The 20630-nt window shown below is 46.8% G+C and overlaps 1 protein-coding gene across 1 annotated transcript; it reads right to left on the reverse strand.

Moving 5' to 3' along the window:
- Positions 1-509: 509 nt before the first annotated feature.
- LOC109777585 (uncharacterized) lies at positions 510-9529 on the reverse strand. The gene is made up of 5 exons (XM_020336200.4): positions 9312-9529; positions 9089-9173; positions 7398-7987; positions 4309-4484; positions 510-1417 (listed from the first exon to the last, which is right to left on the reverse strand). The coding sequence occupies exons 2-5, from the start codon at positions 9108-9110 to the stop codon at positions 931-933; spliced, it is 1275 nt and encodes a 424-aa protein (XP_020191789.1). The 5' UTR covers positions 9111-9173; positions 9312-9529; the 3' UTR covers positions 510-930.
- Between the last annotated feature and the right edge of the window lie 11101 nt (positions 9530-20630).

Consider the following 20630-nt stretch of genomic DNA (forward strand, 5'->3'; position numbering starts at 1 on the left):
TAGCCGCTCTCCTCCTTTGGTTCATATTCCCTCCATCCGGAAAAGCTTGTCCCAAGCTTGTCCCTCAAATGAATGTATCTAACACTAATTGGGTGCTAGATACATCCATTTGAGCGACAGGCTTTTCCGGACGGAGGGAGTACAATAGAAATATCGTAGGAATAGGAAATCATAGAAAGTGAGATGATGACATGTACCTCAATTGAAAGAGATGTCATTTGATGCCCAGGTAAGAATTTTTTCATTGAGTCTACACTAATATTTATTTTACTTTGAAATGTAAAGAATTGATTCCTATCCTAGATAGGAATAGGAATTCATTCCTACAAACAATTCCTTTAAATCAAAAAAGGAGGCCTAGGGCTGTTTCTACAGCTTTACATCACAAGATCCCTAGAGATGGATTTTGTGAAATTTAACACCTACAATCTCTTTGTAGGAATTGTCAATTCAACAGCAAAACTGGGTCTCAGAGAAAAGAGAAAACTCAGTTGCAACCCTCAAAAGGCAAAAATAATAATCATTCCGGCTACTATTTCCATCTTCAGATGCGATTCAAGTTCCATATGTAACTTGTTCTTGATTATCAATACCGAGGCACCAAACACACACAATCCACACTTTCAACATCTACTCACAAAGCACACTTCTACTAGAGTTCCATTTGAGTTAAAGAAAAAAACACAAGCGTCCACAAACTTCAAGATTATTCGCGGATAAAGCATCCTAAGCAGCATCTCATCCCCACTCTCTTCTATCAACAGAAGTCAGTATGACAGGTTAGATACTACCTAGTCAACTCCCATTGTCTTATGAGCAAAGTCACATATCATATATATACCAAGGGGGAGGCACGGCAAGGCCGCCACTAGTAGCCTCCCCTAGTTAAAGCACCAGCCCACTTCCGCAAAGGACAGGGCGTCGTTATATTCACGACGCCCATGCAAAGAACGTGCATATGGCCCGCCTCGTGACGGTCCAGTTGCCGCATCCATAGAAATGCCTTCCCTGCATCGGACCCGGTTTGCGTACAGTGTTCGGCCTGCTCGGCGCTCCGCAGAAGCAGACCTGTCCAGCGGCCTTGCCGGCATATGGGTGAGCATGGAGATGAGGTCCCAACATCTCCTTTGCCTTATGCTGCTGCAACAGGGTGAGGTCTGGAGACCGGTCAGGGGATGGGGATGGCTGGCACGTTATTGCCTGCGGGGCAGGTTGCTGCCACACAAGCGAGTTGGTGATGGAGAACTTGAATCCCCGGTGCATCAACAGCGCAAGGAGGCGAGCAGTATTGCGAGCGTCGTCAAGCCCACAGTGGGCACGACCCTCCCATGTCAGACCAGCCAACTGAACTGCATCCTTCAAGTTGCACCGAACACCCCCATAGACTTCCTGGAAAGGGACCTTCAAGTTGATCCACCTGATCAAATATTGTGAATATTAGAGTCAAGACCAGGATAACGTGTTCTCTCTAAATACACAACATAGGGACTTGACCTCAAAGGCTTAATACACGACCCATTTAATGAGATGGCAAATAAAAATACTAGCATATTACCATTTATAGAAGATTATTTACTGATTACCAATTTATCGTCATGCATGAGAAATCATATCCCTGGAAAAATCAGTTGCATATGGACAAAGACCCATTGATCCATTTAATCTAGCATATAAACAGCAAGTGACATAATAAATGAACACTGCATATATTTCAACTATTTCAAAATCTTTCCGAATAGCATATATCTTCTTCCATAGGACCAACATGGAACAATGGATTTTGAAAGGAAATCTAGGGTATTGCATCATCCCGTGCAAGCTTATTGCATTCCAAAGAAGCCCAGATAATTTATAAATTCATGATGGTGATAGCAGAACATTTAATATCCAAATGCCAGACAATATTAAATACTGAAAAACAAATAACAGTTTTTCTATGAGCAAAAAGAACAGGGCGACCTAAAACTCTTAAGCTATATTTGATTTACTTCATCGGTTAGATCAAAAGAGAATAAGAGCTACCTGGATTATTATTGATTTGAACAGTCTTAAGTGCACTGCTAAGCACCTCTAACTTGGTTTAGAATTGGCCTTCTCCATGGTCCATGATAGTGTTTGGTTGGGCTGGGGGTGAGAATGAGCATCCATGGGAGGATCAACTCCAAGCCCCCACCAAAGTTTTTTATTTGTCAAATCGTATCAACCTGTCCAGGACAGGAGTACAGCTGCATGTTGAACTATAAGATGCTCCGTACGACAAAGAGTGAAAACGAGCGTAGAGCGACACGGGAGGCAAACCCTAGCCGCGCCAAACCATCCCATCCCCCCCCCCCCCCCCCCCTGCCACCGCCGGGTTAAGTCCGTGTGGCAGCGGCAGCGGCTCGGCATCTCCTCTCGCGCGAGAGGGCACCGGCATGTTGAGGTAGGGCCTCAGTGTGGTGGCCATGGCGAGGCAGCGTGCAGGAATCTCGCATCATGGCCACAGGGCAGCGGCTCCAGGCAGGTGGGTTGCGGTGTGACGCACGGTCGGTGCTCTACTATGGGGCGGTGAGCGGCGATTCAACCGACGCTTGATGCTGCGGTGAGCAGCGGCGGAGGCCCTGGGCATGTTAGACCGTGTGGCCGGAGGCGGTACGACCACAGATGGTGGTCTGCAACAAGCGCCCCCCTCCCCCCTCCTTGTTGTGTCCTCATCCTGGTAGCGCCTTCTGGTGGAGCATGTGGCCTCGGCCCTCTGCCTCCGGTTGGCGCACCTCCCAGCCCGGCATGGGCTTGCTGCGGGTTTGGTGCGGTCAGTTCGTGAGGCGTCGCCGTGTGGGCGGTGGATGTCAGGGTGGTGAAGGAGGATCTACAGGGAGTGGAGGTTTGTTGGATGTCGGGGTGGCAGCACCAGATTGTTGCAGTTTGTCAGGGTGGAGGTTTGTTGGACGTCGGGGTGGCAGCACCAGATTGGTGCAGTTTGTCAGGGTGTCGAAGGGTGCGCATAGTTCTTGAGGCACGCGTCCTTCGCTACCTGTGACGGGGCAGCCCAATCCCGCTCCTCTTTGCGGATTCATATCTTTCTCCAATGGTGGTGGCGCTCGCGGTTTGGTGGTCGGTGCTTGGTGAGGCATCTCCCTGCTACTCCCTGGGTGTGCCATGCTGGATCTGGCCTTGCTTCGTGGAGGGTGACGAGTTCTCATCAGTGTGGCAGATGTTTTCCTTCATGGGCTTCAGTTTGGCGTGTTGGTGTATTTGGTGCCGCGCATGTTCTCTGCCTCCATCGCATTGTCATCCGGTGGGGGCTTCATGCCCTTTGTATATGGTTTTCACCCGGTTTTCCCTAATTAACCAGGCAGCTCTCTTCTTCTATATGAAATGCTGGAACACCCCTATCCCTCTCGAGGTGTTACTCGCGAAAAAAGATACAATGAAATCTACAGAACCAGCCCGTACACCTTTGTTAACAGCATATGATTAGATACAGATTGCAATCAACTTCTTAATCAAAGTGTCAGTCAAACTGGCCTATTCCCATAGTACAAAAGCTACTAAACTTAATCCAATCTCATTTCGGGGCCTTCAAGCATCCGAAATAACACCACGGTAATTGACAATGAAGAAATAATAATAAATACCACACCAATAAATACCACATCCTCCTAACTTTTCAATGAGTATTTTGACTGGCAGACGGATAATAAAGATCTAAAGTTGGGAATATCACCAGGGAATCATGGCATGTGTGATTAGTGATGCATAAATGCTTATGGAAGACGATAATATAATCATATAAGAGCATGGTTAATAAGAGAGGCAGCAGCCGGCTCTATAGCCATGTTCATGTCATCTATAGTCTTCATACAGCCAAGACCATATAATAGGATAGCTATAAGTTGGCGGTTGGGTTGGATTTAACTATTAATATCTGCATGCTGGGATTGGGAGGAAAGGCAAAGCGCCAGTTTACAGCTAGCAGCTCGGGCTGCAAGCCAGCTGCTGTGCCTCGTGCCTTGCGTATAGGCGGGCGACTGCTCAAGCGCCCGCTCTGCTCTCTCTCCCCACTTCTCTCTCTTCCACCTAGGATTTTTATGACATGGCAGATCTTATAGCCTGCTGAGTAGGACTTATTATACTTGCTCTAAATAAGCAATCCAGAGAAGAATAGAAGAACATTACTATGCATTCACGCCATGGTATTTTCGACATGATTTTTTAAATAGGCCTATTAAAATGAAATGAGGGAGTACGTCACACTCACACACATGTTAAGTCAAAACAAAACATGGTACCAAAGCTATAGCCATATAGATGTGAGATATATGTTACCTGTTGAAATAAGGGGGCTTCCTGATTCTCTTGAACCTGCATTCTGATTCCAGCATCACACGGCAATCCCAGTTGGACCAGGTCACAACAGCGAAGTTCTTGTGCTTTATTCCTTTGTCCTCTAACCATTTATCATGCATGAGCAAGGCTTCACTTAGAGGTACACCTCTGTCCACCTAGACATGTATAAACAAAAACAGTATTACTGACCAAATACACAAGTCAAACTGTTGGTCATACATTGCAACACTCTCTTTAACAAGGGCAAAAGATGACTTCATCAAAGTGGCACTTTTCACATTGTAGATCATAAAACTATGTGCAAATGACAGGTTTACAAAACCATATATAGTTCTCTTTTGTTCTCTTTTGTGACATAGGGATTTTACTTAACAAATGTTGACTTTTGACAGCTCACGCCGTCATTCAAATTATAATTTACTAGAAATAAAAATAGAAGGTAAACTATGAACATCATCGGCTAACCTTATGCTTGCTAAGAAAGCTAATGTAATGTGACCAAAAGGTAATGTGCTAAGTTTCTCTCACAGAAGAGTAACTACGCTTCTATACAGTCCGTTTATCAGTGTCTAGTCAACTAATGCCCACATCTCACCATGAACACGCAGGCCAAGTGCCTAGTTATTTTCCCAACATTCGCATCAATGTTTTCTTTTTCGAGAAAACGCATGAGAGCGTGCATTCATTTCATTGAAAAGAGAGAGTTGTAGTTACATTCCTCCTAGGAGGCGAATACAGTTTTCGAATTAAGGGACATCCCATGTCTAGGGGTAATGGCTCTGAGCCCTAGTGCACCCGCGCTTGCCCAAAGGGAGGCCTCTTCCTTGATCTTCGTTAGCAGGGCGTTCACCGATGGGCGCGCTCCGTTGAAGACGCAGTCGTTGCGGTGCTTCCATATCATCCAGGGGACGAGGAGGGTCATGGTACCCAGGCCCTTGCGCATGGGCGTTGGGGCGGATTGTCGTGCCGATTGCCACCAGTCCAGGAGTGAGGGCTCGTTGTCTGGCTGGGTACACGGGATCCGTAGCCAGCAGTGTCTCGTGCCAGGTCTGCCGGGCGAAGGGGCATGCGAGGATGAGGTGGTGCATGGTTTCAGGTGCCTTGTCGCAGAGGGGGCATCGTGCGGGGTGTTGCAGCCCGCGGCAAGCAAGGCGGTCTGCAGTCCAACATCTGTCGAGGTGAGCAAGCCAGTGGAAGAAACGGACGTGCGGCAGCGCCCAGTTTTTCCAAGTGAGCATCCAGGCATCGATGTTGGACACAGAAACAGAATATCTAAGAATTCCTTTTCAAAATGTTATATTATCTTATATCGTTGGATCTACAGATAATATCCATCCAAATTGCTTCGCTCTATAGATGGCTCAGGGAAGCTGTTTGCTCAAACAGTCAAAGGGCAGCATTGGCCATCACTCATTATCCACATTGTCCCATCAGCATTCAGTCTCTACCTCGAACTGTTGAGTAACAAACACCATGCCTTCTTTTTTTTTCTTTTTGCAAGGAGACACCATCTCTTTAGAATGTTCATAATAGCAAATGACATCTACATAAGGTCAAACAAAGGTCTGCAAAACCCGTAGTGCCCTGATGATACCAGTAGTTGTCCGCATTGGCTGTGCACATGACCCAAGGTCAGAGTTACTCACATGAAGCACCTATTAGACCATGATTATTAAGGTGATTGACCCTTTTGCCTGAGAGTAGCTAAAACCTTGGTATGGTACATTCTGTTTGTCTAATTTGGGATATTTCTTAAGGAAACCAATTTCATGAATCATCCCATAAAACCAGCTTTGATAGGTCGCATACACCACCATTCAGCACTCCTATATTAACTTAAGAACTACATGGACCAAAAGATATGAATACAACACATTGTTTCTATTGGTTATTTAGTTTACACCCTCATACTTTGCTGCCAGGACCTTGTTTGGTCTCAGGCCTATAAAATCAAGCAACTAGGCATCAACTGCAGTAGCCTTAATGGTTAATCCCAACTGATTAATGTACAGAAAGAGAAATGCAGAAAAAGGGAGACATGAGACTGCTTCACAACAGCGTAATCGGAGCTGTGGCCCGGCCCTGGTGTGTTGCCGCGGCACCCAGCTTTGGCCAGTGGCCACCATCATGCTAAATTTATGTAGCCAGACAAGTCGAAGGCCCATTGCTCCACTGAAAGGCCGGTGCCCCTTTCCAGCTCCAGCTGCCGCCAGATTGATCGTGGGGTTTGGCACTATTTTCTTGTTGGAGACAATTGGAACAGTATTGCTTGTGGATTCAGGTTCCTTTTTTCCCATGTAACCAACTGGATCCAGTATTGGTTGAGAAAGCTTTCATATTTTTTCCTTCGGAAAGAGCTTGAAAGTGTGATTTGCCAAAAGCAGGAAGTGAACTGCTCAGTTATACATTACAAAGTTGAAATTATGAATGCCAGAGATCACTTGGTATTATTATTAAATTATAAAATCCTAAGAAGCAAATTACTAAACACCAGATTAGAGAGAATAACTGAAGAAGAGTGATTCAGTGAATCTTTCCAAACTTAGCAATGAAACAAAGTTTGTATCGAACTCGCACTAGAAATCTAGCCGTGAGATCTAGGAAGCATGGGCAACCGACTAGACACTGATGATGATGTGACTACTTTGAAGGGCCTATGTCGGATAATGGTGGAATTGGCCAGTAAACGATGAGAAGAACAACTACTGCCACTGTGCCACATGTATGTACTATGGAAGTACAGAGTGCAAGCTGTATTTATCCTGGTTAGCATCTAGAATAAATATATATTTTGGCTTACGGAATATGCCCAATTGGATATGTAGCTTAGAATTTCATTTAAAAATCCATAGAAAATGTACAAACGAAGCTAGTTTCCATGTGTGTACATAATTGACACTAGCATGAAAGCACCTTTGGTTTCTGCAATATGCTCTATAATTATACTGCATACATGATTGCTTACTAAGTCAAGCTATTAACTAATGGAATCATGTTGAAAACTAATAAGTAATTGCTGACTATAATTATCAAACATATGAATATTCAAAAGCAAGAATAGCTCTAACCTGAATCTGTTGTATACCAGTAAGCTCCTTGCAGAAGTCAGTCAAATTTTGATGATATGCTGGTCGAACATATGTTTGAAAGGAAGCTTCTAATTGTCCCGTTGCACTGTTAACCAAGACAGATGGAAACTCAATGATCTCTTGTGGATGTGGGTTATTCTCCTTGTCACAGGTTGCTTCAAAGTCAATAACCACAAAATATTGAAATTCCTGAAGTTGTGCATCATGAGGGTAACCTTGAGGGAGCATCTTCAAGGGGAACTGAACTCTTCTCTCAATGGGGAAACAGGTATCCCTATTTATCTGATAAAACTGATTGTCAAGTCCATAAGGTTGTGGCTGCCGCAGGATTTGGTAATCAGAATAAACATGCGGCCAGGCATAAAATTCCTGGCGGTAGAAGGGTCTGCTAAATCCTTGATTTGGGAGAGGAGATGCCCCCCATACTTTATCTGCTGCAATACTATCATTCTTTTTTTCATTATTCTCAGGAAATCCTTCAATGCCACCTCTATGTTCTTGAGGGTTATACTGAGAAATATTTGGCTTGAGACACCCTGGAGGTGCCTCGTTATTAACTTGCATTTCCTCTGCATTGATAAAAGTAGATAAGAATAAGATAGAACTAATATAGCAAGGTAAGACAGTACATGGAGTTAAGGAAAACAGTTAGCTTGCACATATAACATGGTAATTTTCAATGAACCTTTTAGGGACCAAAATGATACCGAGAACACCATATTTATTATAAGCAGATAATGGCTGAAGCAATTGGCTAGGCTCGAAGCAACATACAAATGTCACAATTAAAGACAGAATCAGAAAAGAAAGATGAAAACCTGATGGTCAATTGTAACGATGATTAGTTAGCAGCTATAGACATTCACTATCTAGAAAAGTGTTGCATGAATTTGTTCGGCGTGTACTCAAAATACAGTAGCTAGAGGTCTTTGGCAGAAGAAGTGAGAAATTTTATGTTTCAGTTGGTTCTATGTTCTTACACTTTTTTTTCCTATGACAAGTGGCGTGGAATTTAGGAGGAACAACCGAACAAGTAAATGAAACCAACTACAGGGGGCAGAGTAGCTAAACCAGCTTAACCGAAAACCCTTTAATAATAATAGCTCAAACGCAACACTCTTAACTCTGCCCATAAACAGATCTTACAGAAACATAAATATAGCAGCCTTTAACACTATCACCAGTGCATTAGCCTTTGCTACTCGTCAATTTATAGAACACACGCCTTTTGCTGCGGAGGAGGAGAAACGTAGTTGCTACCACGTGATGTCAGCCAAGGGCGGATTTCAGTTTACACTGGTCCGAACCAAACATGACTGCTGACAGAAACTACAAGCACTAACCAAATGCGCCATCCGTTTTTAGCAAAAAATCCACAGTAGCACGTAGCAGTGAGTAGCAAAATTCAACTGCGGATACGCCCCTGTGACCAGTACATGCCTAAAAAACTTGCTGACAGCCGAACAAGCACCACATCCAATGTTACCCAGAATTGCAACGGAGGCACACTGAATCCCCCGAAGGAGAGGGGTTTGGCCTAGTGCCCGTCGTCCCCACCAAAAATTGCCTCGAAAACCTCGGAAAAATCGCAGCTTTGCCCGCGCCGCCACTGGACAGTGGAGAAGAGGGAGGGAGGGAGATCAAGATCTAGAGGGAATGGAGGATCTGACCTGCGCGTTGGTGATCAATCATGGCCGTGGGCGTTAACACAGCGCTGCACCATCCGGATCAGAACTCCCCCCCGCGTCACACGACCTGATCGATCCCCCCCGGGAGAAAGAAAAAGAAAAAATAAGAGAAATCAGCAGATCAGCGCGCGCGACGGCGAGATCGAGCAAGAGAGATGAGAGGCGTGAATCCGGCTTTTGTCCGCGCACTCACGCACGTACGTACATGTGACTGCGAGAACCAGAGCGGGAGGGAAGAACAGAGCGGCCACCACCCGACGACCCACCCCCTCTCTCCTCTATACCCCTCCTCTCTGCCTATCCCAGCGACGGGTCGGACGGGGATCGGGTGCAACTGCCCAACAGCGCGTACGGGTCAGGGACCCAATGGTGCCGCGACACGCTGGTTTTGGGTCCTTTTCGCGCCTCCGGTATCGGCCGGCGGTATAGTTAGTGTGCCCAAGGGAAAACGCTGGAACGGCGTATCGGCGTCACCACCGTCCAGATCGGTGATTCATTTTATTTTATTTTATTGAGGGATTCATAGTATCATAGTACGATTGAAATTGGAGTTTGTTTTAGGTTTTCAAAAGTTGCTGACCTCGCAGGATTTGCAACTATTTCCAACTTCAAATATAAAGTGAATGTACAATCCCACCCTTACCCCCGAAAAAAGATAGACGCTTGCCTCTTATAGGACGCGTTTGGTAGGCTGCATATACCTCAGCCAAGCTCGCGCGGTAAAAAAAATGTCCCGTTTGATTACCCGCATTCACTGTTGGGCCTGCATATCACGAATATTAAAGCACCTCTGGGCCTGCATCGAGAAACGCTGAAATCAACAGTTTTTGTGGAGCCAGGCACGCGCGGTGCAACCATAGGCATGTGTGTGTGGGCGGTTGCATGCGGATGCTATCCCGAGAAGTCACGTTGTTTCCTGACGCGTCGTCATAAATTGCTCCCGCCTCCCTTCCTCACCGCTCTCTCCCCTCTTCCCCACTCACACCGGCAGCGGCGACCACCGGGGCTCTAGTGCGAATCGATCCAAGACGGCGGCAACCACCGGAGCGACTGCAGACCTCCACCAGAGCACATCGGCCATGGCGGTAAGTCCTCGTCCTCTATGTAGATTAACTGCTTTCGACTCGGGCTAGATTAGATTAGAGCACGCGATTGGAGAGTTAGGGAGGGGATTGAACACATCGGGGGTGGAGGATTGCCATCAATCGATTCTGCATCGACGGCTACTATGGTTCATAGGTTATTTTTCGATTACATCGGGGGCGGGAATTAGGATACAAACTTTCTTGTCCAGCCGCGGCGACCCTGGAGTCGCGTCGAGCGGTGGGGGCGTAGCCATTTTCTTTTCTTCCTCATCGTCTTCGTCAAGAACGATGGGTCTTGCACTGTCGCCTGCCGTCGGCGCCCTGGCCACCATCTGCACCTCGTCGTTGTCGGCCTCCAGCGACCCGACCATGGTGTGCTCGAACTTCTTGCGGTCACCGAGCGAGCACCCAAGGAAGAAGGTCCTCCATCCAATGCCCCGGGGAAAGGGTTGGGTTTGGAGTTGGAGTTCATGGCGAGGGAGATGTGGTGAACAGAGAGGTGGTGAAACAGAGGGGGTTTGAGTGCGGTGTTGGGTTAGTAGGGTGGGTTACTATAGGAGTGTTAGGCCAATATGAATGAATGCTGACCATTGAACTGCGTGTTGTTCAAAATGCAGGTGGATAAGGGCAAGGAGGTTTTGCCACCATTGGAGAAGGGCAAGGAGGTCGTGCCACCATTGGTCGAAGTGCCGGTGCAAGATCTCCCAAGAGCCAAGCGGAGGAACTATGGCCACTACCATCAGGAGTCAGGACCAAGGCACTTCTGCAAGGTTATCCTTGCTCCAAAGCTGGAGAGTCTGCCATTTCATCTGGACTTCACGAAGTACTTCCGCACCATCCCTACAGAGTTCAAGCTGACGAACACCGGTTGCGCATGGAGGGTGATAGTGAGGGTGATCGACGGCAGCATCACCCTTGATCAGGGTTTGGCCACCGTTCACCAGATCATGATCGGGTACATGCTAAAGTTCAAGCTGCTGACCCCCGACACGATGAAGGTGGTCGTCTTCAACGATGACGGCGTGGAGGTTTTCACCAAGTGCAAGGAGCACGACAACGCCTTCGCCGTGGCTGCCTGAGCTCATGTTGCCCCTTCCTTGTTGGTTCTTGGTTTAAGACTTGGGTTTCATTTAAAACTTGTCGTACTATGTTCGTTTAAACTTGTGATGTGTGGTTAAGACTTGTGTTTGTGCCTACGTTTGTTCTGTTGCTCTGGTTTTAGTCTTCATGTGTGCCTCTAGTAGCCTCACCACATCGTAGAGGAGGTTACCACACAATTGTGCCGTATGTAACCAAACAAGTGCACTTGCGTTTCCCCTTAAACAAGTCTGCAACCAAACAGTTGGCCTTCGGTTTCGGTACATGCAGGCTAGAGGGGATGAAAGCAACCAATCAACATGCATATGTTGGTTTTTTGCCTGCATATGTGCTACCTCTTGAGCTTGCGTTGGTTTTCCCTTGAAGAGGAAAGGGTGATGTTGTAACACCCACGATGCGGCTATATCTCCCACGTGTCGAGGCACGACTTAGAGGCATAACCGCATTGTGGTTTTGTCGCAAGAAGGGTCATCTTCACACAATCCCATGTAATGAACAAGAATGGGATAACGAGAGTTGGCTTACAATCGTCACTTCACACAATACATAAATATTTCATACATCATCCAAAATCCACACATAGACCGGCTACGGTCAAAACCAAATGAAAATAAGATAACCCCAAATGCTAGATCCCCGATCGTCCCAACTGGGCTCCACTACTGATCATCAGGAAACGAAACATAGTAACGACCACGTTCCTCATCGAACTCCCACTTGAGCTCGGTTGCGTCATCTGCACTGGCATCGTCGGCACCTGCAACTGTTTTGGTAGAATCTGTGAGTCACAAGGACTCAGCAATCTCACACCCGCGAGATCAAGACTATTTAAGCTTATAGGAAAGGATGGTGTAAAGGTGGAGCTGCAGCAGGCACTAAGCATATATGGTGGCTAACATACGCAAATGAGAGCGAGAAGAGAAGCAACGCAACGGTCGCGAAGCTAGAAATGATCAAGAAGTGATCCTGAAGCTACTTACGTTCATGCATAACTCAAACCGTGTTCACTTCCCGGACTCCGCCGAGAAGAGACCATCACGGCTACGCACGCGGTTGATGTATTTTAATTGGGTCAAGTGACAAGTTCTGTACAACCGGACATTAACAAATTCCCATCTGCCTCATAACCGCGGGCACGGCTTTCGAAAGATAATACCCTGCAGGGGTGTCCCAACTTAGCCCATTATAAGCTCTCATGGTCAACGAAGGATAAACCTTCTCCCGGAACGACCCGATCAGTCTCGGAATCCCGGTTTACAAGACATTTCGACAATGGTAAAACAAGACCAACAAAGCCACCCAAATGTGCCGACAAATCCCGATAGGAGCTGCACATATCTCGTTCTCAGGGCACACCGGATGGGCAAGACGTCGGGTTGGCATAGACCCTGGTTGCCCAGGGGGCGCCGGACATCGCCCAGTTTGGGCCAGCACTCGAAGGAGCACTGGTCCGGGGGTTTAAATAAAGACGACCCTCGGGCTCGCGAAAACCCAAGGGAAAAGGCTTAGGTGGCAAATGGTAAAACAAAGGTTGGGCCTTGCTGGAGGAGTTTTATTCAAGGCGAACTGTCAAGGGGGTCCCATAAATCACCCAACCGCGTAAGGAACGCAAACTCAAGGAACATAATACCGGTATGACGGAAACTAGGGCGGCAAGAGTGGAACAAAACACCAGGCATAAGGCCGAGCCTTCCACCCTTTACCAAATATATAGATGTATTAATTAAATAAGAGATATTGTGATATTCCAAAATATCCATGTTCCAACATGGAACCAACTTCAACTTCACCTGCAACTAGCAACGCTATAAGAAGGGCTGAGCAAAAGCGGTAACTTAGCCAAACAACGGTTTGCTAGGAAAGGATGGTTAGAGGCTTGACATGGCAATATGGGAGGCATGATATAGCAAGTGGTAGGTAGCGCAGCATAGCAATAGAACGAACAACTAGCAAAGCGAAGATAGAAGTGATTTCGAGGGTATGGTCATCTTGCCTGCAAGGTTCTCAGAGTTGTCGAAAGCTTGATCCTCGTAAGCGTACTCAACAGGTTCCTCGTTCGCGAACTCGTCTCCGGGCTCTACCCACAACAAGAACACAAGCAACAGAACCACAATCATGTTGGTAATCGTAGCATAATTTTAAAATTTTCCTACGCTCACCAAGATCCATCTATGGAGTATACTAGCAACGAGGGGAAAGGAGTGCATCTACATACCCTTGTAGATCGCGAGCGGAAGCGTTCCAATGAACGTGGATGACGGAGTCGTACTCGCCGTGATCCAAATCACCGATGACCGAGTGCCGAACGGACGGCACCTCCGCGTTCAACACACGTACGGTGCAGCGACGTCTCCTCCTTCTTGATCCAGCAAGGGGGAAGGAGAGGTTGATGGAGATCCAGCAGCACGACGGCGTGGTGGTGGATGTAGCGGGACGCCGGCAGGGCTTCGCCGAGCTTCTACGAGAGAGAGAGGTGTAGCAGGGGAGGAGGGAGGCGCCCAAGGCTGTAATGCTACTGCCCTCCCCCTTTATATAGGCCCCCTGGGAGGGGGGGCGCCGGCCAAGATCCATCTGATGGGGGGGCGGCGGCCAGGGGGGTAACTTACCCCCCAAGTCAAGTGGGGCGCCCCCCCACCCTAGGGTTTCCACCCCTAGGCGCAGGGGGAGGCCCATGGGGGGCTCCCCAGCCCACTAAGGGCTGGTTGCCCTCCCACTTCAGCCCATGGGGCCCTCCGGGATAGGTGGCCCCACCCAGTGGACCCCCGGGACCCTTCCGGTGGTCCCGGTACAATACCGATAACCCCCAAAACCTTCCCGGTGGCCGAAACGCGACTTCCTATATATAATTCTTCACCTCCGGACCATTCCGGAACTCCTCGTGACGTCCGGGATCTCATCCGGGACTCCGAACAACTTTCGGGTTTCCGCATACACATATCTCTACAACCCTAGCGTCACCGAACCTTAAGTGTGTAGACCCTACGGGTTCGGGAGACATGCAGACATGACCGAGACGCCTCTTCGGTCAATAACCAACAACGGGATCTGGATAGCCATGTTGGCTCCCACATGTTCCACGATGATCTCATCGAATGAACCACGATGTCGAGGATTCAATCAATCCCGTATACAATTCCCTTTGTCCATCGGTATGTTACTTGCCCGAGATTCGATCGTCGGTATCCCAATACCTTGTTCAATCTCGTCACCGGCAAGTCTCTTTACTCGTACCGCAATGCATGATCCCGTGACTAACGCCTTAGTCACATAGAGCTCATTATGATGATGCATTACCGAGTGGGCCCAGAGATACCTCTCCGTCACACGGAGTGACAAATCCCAGTCTCGATCCGTGCCAAACCAACAGACACTTTCGGAGATACCCGTAGTGCACCTTTATAGTCACCCAGTTACGTTGTGACGTTTGGCACACCCAAAGCACCCCTACAGTATCCGGGAGTTGCACGATCTCATGGTCTAAGGAAAAGATACTTGACATTGGAAAAGCTCTAGCAAACGAAACTACACGATCTTTTATGCTATGCTTAGGATTGGGTCTTGTCCATCACATCATTCTCCTAATGATGTGATCCCGTTATCAATGACATCCAATGTCCATAGTCAGGAAACCATGACTATCTGTTGATCAACGAGCTAGTCTACTAGAGGCTAACTAGGGACACGTTGTGGTCTATGTATTCACACATGTATTACGATTTCCGGATAACACAATTATAGCATGAACAATAGACAATTACCATGAACAAAGAAATATAATAATAACCATTTATTATTGCCTCTAGGGCATATTTCCAGCAGTCTCCCACTTGCACTAGAGTCAATAATCTAGTTACATTGTGATGAATCGAACACCCATTGCGTCCTGGTGTTGATCATGTTTTGCCCTGGGGAGAGGTTTAGTCAACGGATCTGCTACATTCAGGTCCGTATGTACTTTACAAATATCTATGTCTCCATTTTGAACACTTTCACGAATGGAGTTGAAGCGACGCTTGATATGCCTGGTCTTCCTGTGAAACCTGGGCTCCTTCGCAAGGGCAATAGATCCAGTGTTGTCACAGAAGAGAGTCATCGGGCCCGACGCATTGGGAATCACCCCTATGTCGGTAATGAACTCCTTCATCCAGACTGCTTCCTGTGCTGCCTCCGAGGCTGCCATGTACTCCGCTTCACATGTAGATCCCGCCACGACGCTTTGCTTGCAACTGCACCAGCTTACTGCTCCTCCATTCAAAATATACACGTATCCGGTTTGTGACTTCGAGTCATCCAGATCTGTGTCGAAGCTAGCGTCGACGTAACCCTTTACGACGAGCTCTTCGTCACCTCCATAAACGAGAAACATATCCTTAGTCCTCTTCAGGTACTTCAGGATATTCTTGACCGCTGTCCAGTGTTCCATGCCGGGATTACTTTGGTACCTTCCTACCAAACTTACGGCAAGGTTTACATCAGGTCTGGTACACAGCATGGCATACATAATAGACCCTATGGCCGAGGCATAGGGGATGACACTCATCTGTTCTCTATCTTCTGCCGTGGTCGGGCATTGAGCCGTGCTCAATTGCACACCTTGCAATACAGGCAAGAACCCCTTCTTGGACTGATCCATATTGAACTTCTTCAATATCTTGTCAAGGTATGTACTCTGTGAAAGACCAATGAGGCGTCTTGATCTATCTCTATAGATCTTGATGCCCAATATATAAGCAGCTTCTCCAAGGTCCTTCATTGAAAAACACTTATTCAAATAGGCCTTTATACTTTCCAAGAATTCTATATCATTTCCCATCAATAGTATGTCATCCACATATAATAAGAGAAATGCTACAGAGCTCCCACTCACTTTCTTGTAAACACAGGCTTCTCCATAAGTCTGTGTAAACCCAAACGGATTGATCATCTCATCAAAGCGAATGTTCCAACTCCGAGATGCTTGCACCAGCCCATAGATTGAGCGCTAGAGCTTGCATACTTTGTTAGCATTCTTAGGATCGACAAAACCTTCCGGCTGCATAATATACAACTCCTCCTTAAGGAAGCCGTTAAGGAATGCCGTTTTGACGTCCATCTGCCATATCTCATAATCATAGTATGCGGCAATTGCTAACATGATTTGGACGGACTTCAGCTTCGCTACGGGTGAGAAAGTCTCATCGTAGTCAACCCCTTGAACTTGTCGATAACCCTTAGCGACAAGTCGAGCTTTGTAGATGGTCACATTACCATCCGCGTCCGTCTTCTTCTTAAAGATCCATTTGTTTTCTATGGCTCGCCGATCATCGGGCAAGTCAGTCAAAGTCCATACTTCGTTTTCATACATGGATCCTATCTCAGATTTCATGGCTTCTAGCCATTTGTCAGAATCCGGGCCCGCCATCGCTTCTTCATAGTTCGAAGGTTCACCGTTGTCCAACAGTAGATTTCCAGGACAGGGTTGCCGTACCACTCTGGTGCGGAACGTGTCCTTGTGGACCTACGAAGTTCAGTAGTAACTTGATCCGAAGTTTCATGATCATCATCATTAACTTCCTCCCCAGTCGGTGTAGGCACCACATGAACATCTTCCCGCGCTGCGCTACTTTCCGGTTCGGAAGGGGTGACTATCACCTCATCAAGTTCCACTCTCCTCCCACTCAATTCTTTCGAGAGAAACTCCTTCTCCAGAAAGGACCCGTTCTTAGCAACGAAGATCTTGCCTTCGGATCTGAGGTAGAAGGTATACCCAATAGTTTCCTTAGGGTATCCTATGAAGACGCATTTTTCTGACTTGGGTTCGAGCTTTTCAGGTTGAAGTTTCTTGACATAAGCATCGCATCCCCAAACTTTTAGAAACGACAGCTTAGGTTTCTTCCCAAACCATAATTCATACGGTGTCGTCTCAACGGATTTCGACGGAGCCCTATTTAAAGTGAATGCGGCAGTCTCTAAAGCATAGCCCCAAAATGAGAGCGGTAAATCGGTAAGAGACATCATAGATCGCACCATATCCAATAGAGTGCGATTACGACGTTCGGACACACCATTTCTCTGAGGTGTTCCAGGCGGCGTGAGTTGTGAAACTATTCCACATTTCCTTAAGTGTGCACCAAATTCGTGACTTAAATATTCTCCACCACGATCTGATCGTAAGAATTTTATTCTCCTGTCACGTTGATTCTCAACCTCACTCTGAAATTCCTTGAACTTTTCAAAGGTTTCAGACTTGTGTTTCATTAGGTAGACATACCCATATCTACTTAAGTCATCAGTGAGAGTGAGAACATAACGATATCCTCCGCGAGCCTCAACACTCATTGGACCGCACACATTGGTATGTATGATTTCCAATAAGTTGGTTGCTCGCTCCATTGTTCCGGAGAACGGAGTCTTGGTCATCTTACCCATGAGGCATGGTTCGCACGTGTCAAATGATTCGTAATCAAGAGACTCCAAAAGTCCATCTGCATGGAGCTTCTTCATGCGCTTGACACCAATGTGACTAAGGCGGCAGTGCCACAAGTATGTGGGACTATCGTTATCAACTTTACATCTTTTGGTATTCACACTATGAACATGTGTAACATCACGTTCGAGATTCATCAAGAATAAACCATTAACCAGCGGGGCATGACCATAAAACATATCTCTCAAATAAATAGAACAACCATTATTCTCAGATTTAAATGAGTACCCATCTCGAATTAAACGAGATCCAGGTACAATGTTCATGCTCAAAGCTGGCACTAAATAACAATTATTGAGGTTTAAAACTAATCCCGTAGGTAGATGCAGAGGTAGCGTGCCGACGGCGATCACATCGACCTTGGAACCATTCCCGACGCGCATCGTCACCTCGTCCTTCGCCAGTCTCCGTTTATTCCGTAGTTCCTGTTTTGAGTTACAAATATGAGCAACCGCACCGGTATCAAATACCCAGGAGCTACTACGAGTACTGGTAAGGTACACATCAATTACATGTATATCACATATACCTTTGGTGTTGCCGGCCTTCTTGTCCGCTAAGTATTTGGGGCAGTTCCGCTTCCAGTGACCACTTCCCTTGCAATAAAAGCACTTAGTCTCGGGCTTGGGTCCATTCTTTGACTTCTTCCCAGTAACTGGCTTACCGGGCGCGGCAACTCCCTTGCCGTCCTTCTTGAAGTTCTTCTTACCCTTGCCCTTCTTGAACTTAGTGGTTTTATTCACCATCAACACTTGATGTTCTTTTCTGATCTCCACCTCCGCTGATTTCAGCATTGAATATATCTCAGGAATGGTCTTTTCCATCCCCTGCATATTGAAGTTCATCACAAAGCTCTTGTAGCTTGGTGGAAGCGACTGAAGGATTCTGTCAATGATCGCGTCATCCGGGAGATTAACTCCCAGCTGAGTCAAGCGGTTGTGCAACCCAGACATTCTGAGTATGTGCTCACTTACAGAACTATTTTCCTCCATTTTACAGCTGAAGAACTCGTCGGAGACTTCATATCTCTCGACCCGGGCATGAGCTTGAAAAACCAGTTTCAGCTCCTCGAACATCTCATATGCTCCATGTTTCTCAAAACGCTTTTGGAGACCCGGTTCTAAGCTGTAAAGCATGCCGCACTGAACGAGGGAGTAATCATCAGCACGCTGCTGCCAAGCGTTCATAACGTCTTGGTTCTCTGGGATTGGTGCATCAGCTAGCGGTGCTTCTAAGACATAAGCTTTTTTTTGGCTACTATGAGGATGATCCTCAGGTTCCGGACCTAGTCCGTATAGTTGCTGCCATCATCTTTCAGCTTGGTTTTCTCTAGGAACGCGTTGAAATTGAGGACAACGTTGGCCATTAGATCTATAAGACATAGTGTAAAGATTTTAGACTAAGTTCATGATAATTAAGTTCATCTAACGAACTCCCACTCAGATAGACATCCCTCTAGTCATCTAAGTGAAATATGATCCGAGTTAACTAGGTCGTGTCCGATCATCACGTGAGACGGACTAGTCAAGATCGGTGAACATCTCCATGTTGATCGTATCTTCTATACGACTCATGCTCGACCTTTCGGTCCTCCGTGTTCCGAGGCCATGTCTGTACATGCTAGGCTCGTCAAGTCAACCTAAGTGTATTGCGTGTGTTCCGAGGCCATGTCTGTACATGCTAGGCTCGTCAACACCCATTGTATTCGAACGTTAGAATCTATCACACCCGATCATCACGTGGTGCTTCGAAACAACGAACCTTCGCAACGGTGCACAGTTAGGGGGAACACTTTTCTTGAAATTATCATAAGGGATCGTCTTACTTACTACCGTCGTTCTAAGCAAATAAGATGCAAAAACATGATAAACATCACATGCAATCAAATAGTGACATGATATGGCCAATATCATTATGCTCCTTTGATCTCCATCTTCGGGGCACCATGATCATCTTCGTCACCGGCATGACACCATGATCTCCATCATCATGATCTCCATCATTGTGTCTTCATGAAGTCGTCACGCCAACGATTGCTTCTACTTCTATGGCTAACGCGTTTAGCAACATAAGTAAAGTAATTTACATGGCGTTATTAATGACACGCAGGTCATACAAAATAATAAAGACAACTCCTATGGCTCCTGCCGGTTGTCATACTCATCGACATGCAAGTCGTGATTCCTATTACAAGAATATGATCAATCTCATACATCAGATATATCATTCATCACATCTTCTGGCCATATCACATCACATAGCACTTGCTGCAAAAACGAGTTAGACGTCCTCTAATTGTTGTTGCAAGTTTTTACGTGGTTTGTAGGTTTCTAGCAAGAACGTTTTCTTACCTATGTATGACCACAACGTGATTTGCCAATTTCTATTTACCCTTCATAAGGACCCTTTTCATCGAATCCGTTCCGACTAAAGTAGGAGAGACAGACACCCGCTAGCCACCTTATGCAACTAGTGCATGTCAGTCGGTGGAACCTGTCTCACGTAAGCGTACGTGTAAGGTCGGTCCGGGCCGCTTCATCCTAAATTGCCGCCGAAACAACAAACGACTAGTAGCGGCAAGAAGAATTGGCAACATCAACGCCCACAACTTCTTTGTGTTCTACTCGTGCATAGTAACTACGCATAGGCCTGGCTCATGATGCCACTGTTGGGAATCGTAGCATAATTTTAAAATTTTCCTACGCTCACCAAGATCCATCTATGGAGTATACTAGCAACGAGGGGAAAGGAGTGCATCTACATACCCTTGTAGATCGCGAGCGGAAGCGTTCCAATGAACGTGGATGACGGAGTCGTACTCGCCGTGATCCAAATCACCGATGACCGAGTGCCGAACGGACGGCACCTCCGCGTT

The sequence above is a fragment of the Aegilops tauschii genome, chromosome 3, assembly GCF_002575655.3.
Source record: "Aegilops tauschii subsp. strangulata cultivar AL8/78 chromosome 3, Aet v6.0, whole genome shotgun sequence".
Lineage (NCBI taxonomy): Eukaryota > Viridiplantae > Streptophyta > Magnoliopsida > Poales > Poaceae > Aegilops > Aegilops tauschii.